General features: G+C 57.8%; 1 protein-coding gene across 2 annotated transcripts in view; it reads right to left on the reverse strand.

Annotated features, from left to right (window-relative positions):
• Positions 1-14526, reverse strand: part of PADI3 (peptidyl arginine deiminase 3) — a 32223-nt gene that overhangs the window by 2811 nt on the left and 14886 nt on the right. Inside the window, exons 7-16 of one of the 2 annotated variants that reach the window (XM_079776240.1) lie at positions 13179-13357; positions 12864-12967; positions 12663-12774; positions 10926-11033; positions 9626-9777; positions 7895-8039; positions 7706-7808; positions 6349-6428; positions 5420-5545; positions 1392-3719 (exon numbers count right to left, since the gene is read on the reverse strand). In XM_079776240.1, coding sequence (XP_079632366.1) covers positions 3486-3719; positions 5420-5545; positions 6349-6428; positions 7706-7808; positions 7895-8039; positions 9626-9777; positions 10926-11033; positions 12663-12774; positions 12864-12967; positions 13179-13357 — 1343 coding nt within the window. In that variant the 3' untranslated portion in view covers positions 1392-3485. Of the gene's footprint in view, positions 1-1391; positions 3720-5419; positions 5546-6348; positions 6429-7705; positions 7809-7894; positions 8040-9625; positions 9778-10925; positions 11034-12662; positions 12775-12863; positions 12968-13178; positions 13358-14526 lie in introns of those variants that run through there. The other variant, XM_079776241.1, reaches the window with a different exon arrangement.

Consider the following 14526-nt stretch of genomic DNA (forward strand, 5'->3'; position numbering starts at 1 on the left):
CTGCTGACCCAGAACCGCAGCCGGAGTGGGCCTGGGAGTGGGGCGAGGAGCAGGCAGAGAGGGACCTGCAGGGCTTGGGCCATCGCTGTGTGGCTGCAGCTAGGACTCTAGTTCCCTGAAGGGGGGACAACATGAAATGAATAGAAATGAAAGTTGAGCCGAAAACTGAAGGCTGGGACCTGGGATGCCTCCTCCGTGAAAGAGACCTTTTTTCTGGCCTTCTCTCTCTCTCCTCTGGGTTTGGAGTGGCTGGCGGCCAGCAAAGACTTCCTTTGTCTATAACGTGCACTCCACTCTGGGAGGCGGCTGCCCAGACAAGGACCGCATTTCCCAGAATCCCTTGCACCCACATGTGACCATGGAGTTCTCATGGTTGCTGATTCTAGATGGAGAAGAGGGTTACTAGGGAGGGGGAGGGGCAGGGATGCTTAGGAGTACATGTGGGGGGGTCACTGATGCTGTATCCAGACAGAGTCTCTGATAGGGGGGTCCTCACGCTGCTCGCTTTATAAAGCCTTCCAGGTGATTCTAATAGGCAGAAGTGGGAGACACCACAGCCCTCCTCCCAGTGGGTGGAAAGTGCTCAGACCTGCTGGAGTGGCTGGTTAAGAAGCCAGGCTGTGAAGGTCACCTGTCTAAGCTCAAACCTGTCTCCCCACTTCACCGCTCTGTGGCCCGGGCAAGTTCCTTCATTTCTCTGTGCCTCGGTCTCCTCACCTGTCATGTGAGGGCAGTCATGGTAACTGCCTATTAGCCTGTTGTGATGAGCAAAGGAGATGATGTATGTCGTGTGTGAAGTGCCCAGCACATGCCCGGCACGTGGCGCACACCCACCGTCATTACGCTGCAGGAGCTGTGGGATGACATTGACTTTGTAGTGACTATTTTCACAGGCTCTGTGTGTCATCCAGAATTCCTTTCCTGCCATCTGCCTGAGCCCCAGCCGCCCCAGCCACCCCAGCCTGACACCCCCACCCTCCGGGGCCACCGGCCAAGGTGCAGGAGACCAGCGTTGGGCAACCTCCTTCCAAGGCCCTGCAGTTACTTATTCCTAATTCAGAATAAAGTGTGAGTCGAGCAGGCTCAGTGCCACCCAGAGCTGTAAATCCTCACAAGAAAGACAGGCCTTTGCTTCCTGTCTGGGCCGGAGCCTCCTTCCTGATTCATCTCTTAAAGCTGTCAGCAATTGAGCAACGACCTCTGAACCAGGAGGTCAGGGTTTGATTCCTGGTCAGGGCACATGCCTGGGTTGCAGGCTCGATCCCCAGTGTGGGGTGTGCAGGAGGCAGCCGATGCATGATTCTCTCTCATCATGGATGTTTCTATCTCTCTCTCCCTCTCCCTTCCTCTCTGAAACCAATAATTAATAAATAAATAAATAAATAAATAAATAAATAAATAAATAAATAGCTGAGACCAGCAGGATACGATCTGAAAGTTGCCAGGACAGTCTTTCCTTCCTTCCCTTCCACATCTGCCCTCTGGATCTCAAAGGACCTTTGTCCCCGATGAGAATGCAGGAATTGGGAATTTATCTAAAGAGCAGTGGCTAGAGGAGGGGCTGGGGGATGTGACATAGCAATAGTCATCATTTATTGAGCACTTACTCAAGTGCCAGGCACTTAAATCATGTCACTAATCATGTCACTTAAATCCCATGCAAGCTCTGTGGGGCAGGCACAATTATGCCCATTTCGCAGAGGAGAAAACTGAGGCTCAGAGAGGTTAAGTGCACAGCTGAGAGTACCCGTTCCGCATGGGATCACTGGACTCTGAGGCACGTGGCCATTCCATTGTGCCATGTTGCTTCCCCTGGAGCCTGTGGTGTGTGGGCAGAGTGCCTGGACATGGTCGAGCCCATCCTGCCCATCCCAGGGCCAACTGTTCTTACTGTCCTGTCCTGCCCACAGTCTTCCCAACCTCCAGGAATCCCCCAGATACTTTCATCTCCAAGAAACTGCAGGAGGTTTTTGTACGAAGCCAGATTTCTGAATGGCAGCCTGATGGGGAGTTTATAAAGCTATTGGGACAGTGATAGCAGAGACCGTGATTTCCTGGGGCTCTGAAGCAAGCTCATTGGCCTTTTAGGGGCTCCTGAGGCCTCCCCACGGGCAGGAAGGGGATGTTGCTCAGGGCCCGCAGCAGGTTGCCCCATGCTCCCCACACATCGGCTTCCCCCATTGCCACACTCACCGCGCAACCTTCCGGCCACAGCCCCGCCCCTTGCCCTGCCAGGCCCACTGGGTCCTGCAGCCTGGCAGCTGACCCCTGGGCTTGCACTGATGGGTCCATGCCAGCCCTAACCCATCCTGTGGCGAAGGCAGAGCAATCTCATAGTCTTCCTAAGGGGGCAGGCAAGCACATGCTTCAGCTGCAGGCACCTGTTCTCACTGCCCGGTTGGAATCCCAGAGAAGGGCCACAATGAGACGCAAACCATTCGTGCTTCTGTGGGTTTATTCGCCAGTGATGGGAACACAGCTGGACCCTACAGAACACATGTGTAACTGACACACACCTGGAGAAAACCACCCGCTCTCTCTCCCGCTCCCCCTGCACTCGGAGGGTTCTTTCCCGGAGCCAGCTCTATGGGTTTGACCCCTGTCGGCCCCTTCTGAGGCAGAGCAGGGCTAACTCCTGCCGGGGGTGTCCCCGCCTGCAGAGCGAGGTCCCAGGGCCAACAAAGCACCTATGCGTCATGGAGGATGTTTCACCCCTGCACCCACTGTCTTTCCAACCTCCAGGAATCCCCCAGGTACTTTCATCTCCAAGACATTCCAGGAGGTTTTTGCACAAAGTCAGGTTTCTGAATGGCACATGATGGGGAGTTTATAAAGCTCAGGGACAACTATCATTTCTTCAACCCACGCCGAGAGCTCCTCCTACTACGAGAAAGCTCATGTTGGGCACGGGGCGGGGTAGAGTTCAAGGCCTGGTCAGGAGCGTGGCCGTTGGAGGGATGGTCCCCCCTCAAGCGAAGTGGGCCTCCAGCTCCTTCTCTGCGGGTGAGGCTGCGGGCGGAATCTCTCCTCTGGGGAAGGACTGACTTCGGGGCGGGTCCCTTGCAGAGAGAGAGGCAATCAGGACCAGAGCGGAATCATAGGTCCTTCCGCCATCGGACACACAGGCCAAAGGGCAGGTGAGATGCATGGATGTCTCTAGGCCCCAAAGAGGATTCGGCTCCACGGGAAGGCTCTGGGGGTGGGGATGTGTGGCGGAGTCCCCATGGGCCTCGTTGATCTGCATGAGAGGCCACAAGAAATGAGGTCCCCTTGGAAGGCCGGGCGGCATCAAGCCTGAGAACCAAATGGGCTGCTGGTGAGGCGTGAACACTTGCAGGAAAACGGCTTCGGAGAGGGGCGGGTCACGCTCGGCATTCCAGCTGGACACCCGGGGTCTCCTGACACTCCCTCAGGGGCCTGTCTCAGTCTCCATCCCCCCGGCCTGTGGCCCACCCCAGGGGGAGAGGAGGGTGGGCGGGACAGGCTCAGGGCACCATGTGCCACCACTTGAAGGAGAAGGGCTGCCGGCGCACGTTGGTCCCGCAGTGCACCTCCCCGTGCAGCATGTGGTACGGGGTGAAGTCGTCGATGAAGGTGCAGTGGAGGCCCAGCGGCTCCAGCAGCGACCGCACCTTCTCCTCCAGGCAGCAGCGGCCGTTGATGATGGGCCCGAAGGGCTTGGGGATGCCCAGGTGCTTGCCCAGCACCAGCATGTTCACCTGCAGAGCGGGGAGGTCCCGGGTCAGGGGCGGCAGTTCATGCTTGGCTCCTACCCTGACACCTTCCCTACACCTGGTAGGACCTGAATGAATCAGCCTTGTAAATCGCCACTCGCCCTTTCAGGAAGTGGGAGAGGAAGGTGGGCTGGTAGGACCTCTAGCCAGCTGTGCCTTCCCGTGGAGCGTCTGCCCGGCTCACCAGCACTTATTTCTCTGGCAACTGCTCTTCCTATTGGGGGATTGTGGTGGCTGCCATGCTTGTGCCACAGACTCCCACCTCCTAGCCTGTGGAGCAGGGTAGATAGCTGAGCCAAGCGGGACCAATCAGATTCCCTCTCTCGGATGTCTGAAGCTCACGTGGCAGGAGTCAAGTCAGTCTGTGTGTCTGTATCTATAATGCGCGGTCACACTCCTGTTCACCCCCAGGGACAGAGAGGCAAAGGAAGCCACGCTGGAGGCGGGGAGAGGGAGGAAGCGGGAGGGGATGAGGGATGGGAATGGACACAGAGATGAGAGCTGGTTCCAGGGGTCCTTGTGCTACATCGTCCTCTCTGGCTGGAGCTGGCTCAGGTGGCCCTGTTTCCTGCAAACACGAGCATCTGAGCCTCTGCACACGCTCTGGGAGCACATACACAACTGCAAGGCTGCCGTGAATGTGCAGGAAGGAAGCGGAGTGATGAGAGGCCCTGCAGGTGGGGAAACGGAGCAAGGCACAAAGGCCAGAAAAAGGAAGGAAAGCGGTGGTGGTGGGGGGTGGGGGGGATGAAGCAATGGTGGTTCGGACAGGCTCTCTGCAAGGCTCTGATGATGGGAAAGTGCTTCTCTGGAGGATGGGGGTGGAGGATAGAGAGGGAGGGGGAGGGGGGAGGGGGAAGGGTGGTGGGGAGGGGACCTGGGTGATCTCTAGCAGTGCTACTCAATGTGTGGTCCCCAGATAGCAGCATCGGTGGCCCCTGGGTCCTGGTTGGAAAGGTAGCGTGTCTAGGCCCTGCCTCACACCTGCTCAATCAGAACCCCTGGGGTGGAGCCCCAGTGGTCCAGGCATTCCAGATGCAAGTTCACATTTGGAACCCCCAGGGCTCAACCAAAGGCCACTTCTTCCATGAAGCCTTCTTGGACTTTCAGTCCTGCCTGTTAGGCTGCAAGTGCTTTGTCCGACCTCTGAACCGCCACATCACGTTATTATACAAGATAGACCGCTGGGACAGGTCCGCAGAGGGGAAGCCTCCCACCTCGGGACGAGCTTGGAAGCTCCGTGAGAGCGGGGAGCAGCCTCCATCATCTCTGCCTCTCCCACGGGGTACCCGAGTGTGTGGGGGATGGATGAAGCGCTGTGAGCCGGGACGAGGAGCAGAATGGGCACCTCGGCCCCAGCTGATGCCGCGGGCTTTACACACACCTCCTCGGGTAACCATCCGTTCACCCCGCAAATATAAGGGGGTCCCTGGGAGCAGGCGGAGCCCGTCCCTGATGGCCCTTGAGCAAGGGGCTTGGCCAGTGAGCATCTGTAGTGACCACGACCATCAGCCAACTAGCAGCCCTTCTGCTGGCCGTGATGGGACCCTGCTGCTCTCTGCCACCCCAACCCCAACCCCAACCTTAACCGTGGCAGCGACCCAGCAGCGTGCCCCTCGGCAGAGGGGAGGCTTGACGCCTAACTTGAGGAGACCTTAGGTCACGGGGGGCGGGGGCGGCCTCACCAAGTCCGGGAAGAAGGCCACCGCCTTTCTCCTCTCGGACTTGAAGAGCTGGGGGATGTCCACGATGTCCCGCTCCGTCAGGCCCAGCTCCCGCTTCAGCACCTCCCGGTTCCAGTCGACGCAGCTCTGGGGAGAGAGGGAGGTAGAGTTGGGGAGCCCCTGCCATGTGTGTTGCGGGCCCCATGGGGTCATGTCCGGTTAAGGAGAGGCGGGCTGCCTCGGTGCCAACGGATCAACTCTCCCCACGAACCTTATCTTTGCATCCCTTCGTCAAATACACTGTCCTGTGGCCCACCCCTCAAGGTCCTGTCCCACTCGCGGGGCTCAACATGAGAGCGTTCCGGAGGGTTCCATCCTTGACCCTCTTTCTTCTCTAGACCCTTCCCTCCTCAGGGAACTCCTTCAGTCTCATGGTCTGAACACCATGGAGACACTGGTGACTCCCCAGTGTCTGTCTCAGCCTGCCTGCCTCCTCCTTCCCTCAGGGCCGGCCCTCCATCTCCCCCAGCCCCTCCTTCCCTCAGGGCCGGCCTCAGCCATCTCTCCCAGCCCCCCCTTCCCTCAGGGCCGCCCTCCATCTCCCCCAGCCCCCCCTTCCCTCAGGGCCAGCCCTCCATCTCCCCCAGCCCCTCCTTCCCTCAGGGCCGCCCTCCGTCTCCCCCAGCCCCCCCTTCCCTCAGGGCCAGCCCTCCATCTCCCCCAGCCCCTCCTTCCCTCAGGGCCAGCCCTCCGTCTCCCCCAGCCCCTCCTCTCTCCTGGTACAGGCACTGTCCCTGACACAAGCCTTGCTGTCCAACCCCATCTTGGTTCTGTGCCCGCAGGACCCAGACGCTGGACACCTCTGCTCCAGGCCCTGGGAGGCCCATCCTAGAGAATCAGGTCTCCCGTGCCTGGCTTCCGGTTGGGTTCCGCCAATGGGGACACTGTACCTGCACGAACTTATTGAAGCTGATGAGGTTTTCATTGGAGAGGACCTGGTTGATGGAGATGGTGCTGACCTGGTTGTTACCTGTGAAGGCGAGAGAGGGGGCGGGGAGGGGGGCAGGAACAACGCCAGCAGTGAGGGCCCCCTGCTCTGGGAAGCAGCCAGGCAGGGGCCAAGTTCGCAGCTACTGGTCCTGCAGAGTCAGCAGCTCAGCTTGGCCTCAGGGCAAGTCTGGATGTGGGAGGGGTGGGAGGGGAAGAAGGGGTGGGAGGGGCAGGGGACCACAGCGCTAGGAACTTAGACCTTTGCTTGAGTTCATTGGAAGTGGTAATGCCTTTAATTGGAAGTTTACAACTCCCCTCCCCGCAGGGCACTGGGTGATGATTCCTCTTCTTCGGTCTCATGGAGGGGCAGGGCTGGGCCACCCACCCGCCCACCACTGAACCCTGTCCCTGCGCTCCAGGGGGTGAAGCATGGAGCTCCCCGGAGGCCTGGCTTTCCTGCCTGCTCGACGGGGTGCCCGAGGAGACAGGGCTGGACAGGGAAGGGGAGGCCAGAGCCAGCAGCGCACACTTCTCACAGCTGCTATTTATCCAGCTCTTACCCGAGGTCGGAGCTCTACCTTTGGTACCTCATTCAACCCTCGCTGCAACCCCGCCAGACACGCATTATCATCCCCACCATTATCATCTCCAGTGCCCCATGGAGCTGCCAGTCCAGGACGGGGACCACTGAGGCCAGCCCCTCCCCCAGATGCTGAGGGGACATGTGCCCAGCCCTCCCCACACCCAGGCTCCCACAGGGGTCGGCCGGCTGCAGCTGTCACCTGGCAGGGACGGGGCGGGGAGCCTGGGGCTGGGCGCCAAGGAGCAGAGGAGTTGGCAGAAGGGGCTCATCCCTGGGAGGTGGCAGGAGACGGGACTGTTCACGGGGCCATCATGAGCCCAGGCTCCAAGCCCCCATTAGATGCTCCATCAACCAATGGGATTTCACTCACAAAGCACAAATTATTCAGAATTTCAGGACAGTGGCAACAGAGCATTAAACCTCAAGGGAGGGGCCCGCTGAGCAGAGGGCCCTGTGGGCTACCCTGGTCGCATGCCCATGAGGCTGGCCCGGTCTCCACTCTGTCCCTGCCCATCCCAAGCCCATCGTCCACCAGCTGTCCTGCCAGCTCTGCCCACCACCCCCCCCCCCCGCCCCCGTGGCCCATGGTGGCTGGAGGAGCAGGGCGAGCAGTGGCAGGGGTGAGGGCTCCTGAATTGAGGCGGACAGCCCTGCTTTGAAATTTGCCAGCCCTCCCCCAAGTCACGGTGTGTGTGGAGGGGTTGAAGGCTGTGATGAGGGACAGTGGTACCCACCAACAACCCCTTCGAACAGCAGGGCCCTGCCGTGGCCCCACTTCCGCTTTTCCTGGAAGAGCTTGAAGCAGGCGCTGGGGCTGGCCAGGAGCATCCGGAAGCCCTGTGCGGAGAGGGCAGACTCCTCAGCACGGGCCCTGGAGCTCATCCCCTGCCCAGACGCCAACCGTCGTGTCACCAGGCCCTTACCTTCCCATCGGGGGCCGGGACGAAGCTCAGAAACTCATCCACGTGGCCCACGGCCAGCCAGTCCACGAAGAGCTCCACGGGGGGCTGCACCCTCTGCGCGTGGAGGAAGTTCCGCACCACCTGGGTGACCCTGCGGCCTCTTGACCTGGGGCCCAAGGGGTTTAAAAAGGATTGCTTAACTAAAAAAATATCTATGCAGCAATGGAAAGACAAGAGTTCAAGCTGCCTGCAATATCTACCAAAAAGCATGCATTGCCTTTGTAAGCAGGAAGTACCATACATACATGCATACATACATACATACATACATACATACAGATGGCATTTGATCCCAAGGTGAGTTCTCCAGGGGGCACACAGGACAGGTCCCTCACACCAGGGCTCATCACCCAGGCAAATCCTCAGAACCGCCCTCGCACCCCATCCTCACATTCTCCAAGAGACTGATTGCACCCCTACATTCCACCCCCATGGCTGGGTGGTCGGGTGGTCTTTCCTTGAGTTTGTCTTACATTTCTCTCACTGCAGCCTCAGCCCCTGCACATCAGTGGGGAGAGGCGGACAAGATCCCCCTGGAGGGCCTTATGGCCCCAGCATTTTACGGTAGTGAGTTTAGATCCCATTCTTCTTTGCCTTCTGAAAAAATATCTAACTTCCTCTTTCTGTGGGATCATATGTTTGAGGGCAGTTAGTCCCCCCCCAAAGCTTCTTGAGTCACCTGTTATTTGACCCCAAGTCTGTTCTAACTACTCTGCTGAATTTGGTTCACTCTACGCATTGGTCTGTTGCATAACTAATGACCATCCTATATAATAAAAGCCCAATATGCTAAGTGTCCTACTGTTCAACCATTTGACCAGTTGCTATGACCCACACTGACCACCAGGGGCAGATGCTCCGACCAGTAGGTTAGCTTGCTGCTGGGGTCTGGCCTATCAGGACTGGGTGAGAAGGGCCGGACATGCCCTGGAGCCCTCCCACGATCCCTCCCCAGCCCCTATCGTGTACCAGTGGAGTCCCTCGGCCTGGCCTGTGCCCTATCCGGGATCCCTCAGGGGATGTCGGAGAGGTGGTTTTAGCCCAATCCCCGCAGGCCAGGCCGAGGGGCCCCACTGGTGCATGAATCCATGCACCAGGCCTCTAGTTATCATATAATCCCTTCTCTTTTCCATTGGTACCCAGGTGTTACGTTTGAATAAAGACATAATCTGTTATTCTCTATGCGTTACTGCCATTTCAATTTTCATGTCCTATATCTCCCTTCTCCTGCTCTCAGGAAAAGATTTGATATTAGTCATTTATATCATAGTATAAACAAGCTCTGACTTAAATGCAGTTTCTCCAAGGACTGTTGAGACTTTAAGCTTTTTCTTCTTTTTTAATTGGTAGTAACATCTACTTATTTTCTGAATGGGAAGACGTAAGTCTAGTTATAACTTTGTGTTCTGTGTTACCTTCCCAGGTCACTCACCCTCTCTGAGCCCACTTGTAAAATAAAAGGGCTGAAGGACCTCTTGGGCCCTGCTCAATTACCTGGGGAGTCTGAGGCTACTTCTCAAACTCCCAGGTAATGGTGGACAGTGTCTGGTGAACAGCCCACTGCCTTCCCTGCCACACCTCCCCCTGTATCCAGGACTACCATTTTAGTAGCCCCTCACCCCCCAGCCACCATCACCACCCCCCCGCCCTCAGCCTCCATCCCAGCAACACCTCTCCCTGCTCCTCTCTCACCCAGGCAGGTTGCCCCCAATGAGGATCCTCCCCAGGGGGTACTCTTTCCCGTTGGCCACCACTGGGGGGCTGACCTCCAGGTTTCCGAAGGAGTCCAGGCCACACACAGAGCTGTCTTGCGGCTCCCGAGTCACATAGCCGAAATCTGGACCCTGATGGGGAAACCGAGTCAGGGTGGCCGAGGGGGGCAGATGGCCATCATGAAGAGCTTGAAGCAACTTTCTGGGTTCTGAATTCCTTAAAGCTGGGGCAGGGGTGCCTGCCCATTCTTCAGATGGAAATACTGAGTCCAAGACTGGGATCTGATCTACTCAATATTTCAGGCGTGCGCAAGGGCCCAAGTTGGGACACACACAGGCCCTCTGGCCCTGCTGCCATGTTAGAGCATGTCATTCCCCATGGTCACAGGGGGACAGCAGAGAGGGCCCTGGCTGCTCCTGCACCCCCCCCACTCCATTAGACACGGAGCCCAAGGCCATGGCCACCCGCTTCCTCTGCACAGACTTTCTGCCAAGTCCAGCCCAAGGGCAGGCATCTGGCTGCTCTAGCGTGGCCTGTCTCTGGGGGCCACGAGGCTGTTGATGGCTTTCTGAGCCTCAGGCTTTCAGCTCTGGAAGAGGAGAGAGCTTCCCGGGCCACCTCTCAGAAGGGTGTTAAGAGGGGAGAGCCCCGACCACCTGTGTGATCCAGTGCGGGGGTTGGAGGGGCCCCGTTCTCTAGGCACCAATGGAAACTCCCCTCCTTCTTCAAGGAGATCCTGCTCAGCACCCATCACGCCACAGTTACCCTATCACCAACAACACCAGCAGGCTCCCCCTGCACAGATGGAGAAGCCTCACCAGCACCTGTGAGGCCAGGGCCAGCATGTCAGTTCCACTGATGAGGAAACGGAGGTTCAGAGAGGGAAAGTGACTCAGGCAAGGTCACACAGCGTGTGAGTGGCAGAGCCGACTTGTTCTGATGCCAAAACCTGTGTTCTTAGCAGCTGCGCTGCCCTGCTCCCCTCGCCAGACTGAGCAAATAAAAATACAGGATGCCCAGTTACATCTGAATCCCAGACATACGACAAATATATTTTAGTATAACTACGTCCCATGCAATGTTGAGGATATACTTTCGCCAAAAAGATACTCATTGCTTATCTGAAATCCAAATTTAACCGGGCATCTCCTACATGTTACCTGGCAACGCTACTCCTGTTGTTAAAGATCGCGGTTCCCAGCGCTACCCCCTGTACTCCACACCCCTCGGAGTCATGTCCATGCACCCCCAGGGCTGGGCTGCCCCCTGGACCACTCACCAGGATTCTCTTGTAAGGGAAGTCCTGCAGCTCCCCATTCCTGGGCGAGTCGAAGACCACCGGGAAGGTCTTGTGCGGCGCCTGAACGTAGCCCAGCTCCATCTCGTCCTGCGAACGAGAGAGACGCCGCTGTGGAAGCCACCACTTCCCACGCTTGCTTGGCACTAGGCACTTCAGGGAAGACTGCTCTCGGGCGTTCTCTGCCTTGGGGAACTTTGCCCTTGGGGGTGAAGGAGGTGCTAGAGGCTCAGAGAGGGAGTACAGTTGCCTAGGGTCACACAGCAAGAAAGGCCAGGAATGAATGAGAACATGGACACGACCTTGGCGGTGTCCCCGTGCTGGGTCAGGGCAGAGTGGACACCGAGAAGGACTCAGGGTGGCCCGGGTTGGACAAGTAAGGCGCTGGGCATCAGCCAGCACCTCTGGCCTCCACATGCGGTCATGAGGGGTTGACCGCTGGACAGGGCTGAGGGGACCTGAGGAGATACAGATCTGCCTCCTTCTCAGACTCATAAACGTGTCCAAGCCAATTCTGACCCCTCTGGTCCTGGAGGCAAAGATGGCCCAGCATAGACAACCTACAAACCCAATGAGAAGCTCACTGTTAGGTGCCCTGCCCTAGACTCTTGGTGGGTATTAACTCCATTAATCCCCCTGACACGCCTATATGGAGGCACTATTACTACCCTGTGTTACAGATGAGGAAAGCGAGGAACAGAGAGGTCTCGTTATTTGTCCAAGGGTGCACAGCCAGTCAGCAGCACAGCCAGAATCCAATCCGACTTGTCTCATTAATAAACTTGGTTCATCGGAGGAACCTCCAGCCATGACAGCTCCTAGCCTGGCAGTCACGGTCTCCCTCCTCAACTCTTACCCTTGACAGAACCTTGGCCCTGGCCAAAGTGAGCACATGACATTCTTTCTCATGCCTCCTACCTCTGGGCCTTTGCACATGCTGCTCCTTGGCCCGGACCATCACCCCCTGAGTCCCAGCATGGCCCTTACTAGCTGTTTGGCCCTGGGCATTTGCACCCCTGAGAGCTCCTCGGGTGGGTAATGACAGGGTGTTGTCAAGAAGATGGAATGACACTATGGCGATGGCACTTGGCTAGTAAGCGCTCACTGAATGGCAGAAGTCATCTCCCAGCCATTTGCCAAGTCCGGTCCAGCTCAGACGCCCTTCCTCCTGGAGGCCATCACTGATCCCCCGACAGAGGGGATGCCACCTCCTGCAAACCCTCCTGCAGGTGGCACTTAGCTGGTGCCCCTGCCGCATCTTAGATGGTGAGAGCTGGGATTTTCACCACCTTGGGGCTTCTCAGCCTCGGCTCTATTGACATTTGGGGCCAGATCATTCCTTCCCATAGGGGCCAGGAGCCAGTAACATCACCACGTCTGGGTGGCCATCTAAAATGCCTCAGACGGCTCACTATCCCTGGGGGACCACTGGTCCAGGCTGCTAAGGGCAGGGCGTGTGTGGCCAACCCAGTGCCTAGCCCAGATCCTGGGGGTGAATGGGTGTTGAATCCAGCGTCAGTGTGTTCCTGGGTCTCCAGAAAGTTCTGGAGACAGAGGGCGAGCCCTAGGTCTATGAGAAAGAGCAGTGTCCGGGGAGGGCGACCCAGCGCCCAGGTCCTCCTGGGTGTTCCCCATTAGCCCCTGCCCCACCCCGTGGGGACAGGCCAGCCTCCCCTCCGGGCTGGTGTCCTGACTGGGCACTGCCCGGGCGCGTGGTACCTGGATCCAGCGGTCATTGCGGTTCTCGGCCTGTGGGCAGATGGTCAGCTTGCAGCCGGCCTTCATGGCCAGCTCCGCCACGGCGTCCACGAACCGCGTGTTGTTCCTCACCCTGCAGACAAGCCGGGCAAGTGGCTCAGGACAGAGCCAGGCCGGGGGGGTCACCCGGGTCGGAAGGACGCCCGTGTTCCCCAGACTCACTGGCACACGTACACCTCGAGGGGCGGCAGGGTGCTGGGCGTCATGATCCAGGGGGCCACCCGGAACACGACCGTGTCAGTGAAGATCGGGGACTCGGAAAAATCCTGCAGGGGTAGAGCAGAGAGGACAGAGCCCGGGCTGGGGGTCCAGAGGCCGGGCTCACTCCGACCCGCGGGCCCTGAGCAAGCGCTTCGTCTCGGGTTCTAGAGAGGACAGGGTGGGGTAGGGGGGTGGGGGGGGATCTTTCCCACGAGCAGTGCCCGTCTCTCCCAGGACAGAGCCTTTCTGTCCGCGTCTCTGCCCGGCCACCCCTACCTCATTGGAGTCGTCCAGCAGGGTGACGTGGAAGGAGACGAGCCCCGAGAAGCCGGCGTCGGGGAAGGAGAGGCCCTCCACGAAGAAGCGCTCCTCGTCCCCGTGGGAGCGGGGCACCTCGTAGGACACCTTGTCCCGGCCCAGCACATGCCTGTAGGCCTCACACGAGTCCTCGGGACCTGGGAGGGGACCGAAGTAGCAGCTGTGACTCCCTGGGGGGCCCGGGGAGCGTGAGGGACGCAGGAGAGCTGCGTGACCTCACCCAAAAGGCAGGCCAGACAATTCCTGCGCCTCACCTCCCACTGGCAAAGGGGGGGAAGGTGCTTAATACGCCGTGTGGGCAAGGCTGGGGGTGGGGGACAAGTTGGCGGCATCTAACAAAGTCATGTGTACCCCTAACCAGCCGTTCCACTTCTAGGTGTCTTGCCTACAAAACACACACACAAGGGTCTTCACTGGTTGTTTACGTGTTCGTCGAACAAACATTTACTGAGCACCTACTATGCACCTCTGAGGCACAGCTGTGGACTCAGGATACAGCCACGAGCTAGGTCCCTGCCCTCAATGAACCTATTGTAAAATCAGCAGCCGAATGACCCAGGGGACAGGGTAGGGGACAGCATCTCTATGCTTCGGAATGCTATGGAGCTGGGGAAAAGAATGAAGCAGACCAGATACATGCACAGAAAGAGGGGCCGAGTATAGAGTTCAGTGAAAGAAACAGGTTGGAAAGCAGGATAGGCACACCACGCACACACATGCATGCACACACACAGAGGCACATTTAGTACATATAGAAAAAGCAGTTAGAACACATACCGGATCCTTAACAGTGAACACATTTTAAGAGTCAGGTTGAGGGTTAGGGATAGAGGACTCTTATTTTTTACTCTAGATGCTTTTATATTGTTTGGTCTTTTTAAAAAGAGAGCATCTTATTACTTGTGTCCATTTGTATTGCTAGAAGGTCTTTTACATCCTTGCTTCGACTTGCGATACTGGCATTGTGGCTACGTGAAGTAGTCATGGCTTTTCTCCGGGAAATGCACCCCGAATGCTACAGGGCCCACGCCCGTGGTGCCCGGGACTGGCTGAGGAACACCTCGGTAAACAGCGAGGGATAGATGAAGCAAGAAGGACGAGAGCGATCACTGCTGAATCTGAGGGGTTGGCCCCTGGGGGTTCGTTACACTGTTCTCCCTGCTTTTGTGTATGTTTGAAATATTTTGAGAGCAAACATTTCTAAACATGAAATGTTTGAAATACATTTTAAAAATTCATTCATCCAATAAAACAACCTCGGGCCACGCCTGTGCTGGAGACGCCAGCTGGCCAGGCCCAGAGCTCA

The sequence above is a fragment of the Cnephaeus nilssonii genome (genome assembly GCF_951640355.1).
Source record: "Cnephaeus nilssonii genome assembly, chromosome: 7".
Classification (NCBI taxonomy): Eukaryota; Metazoa; Chordata; class Mammalia; order Chiroptera; family Vespertilionidae; genus Cnephaeus; species Cnephaeus nilssonii.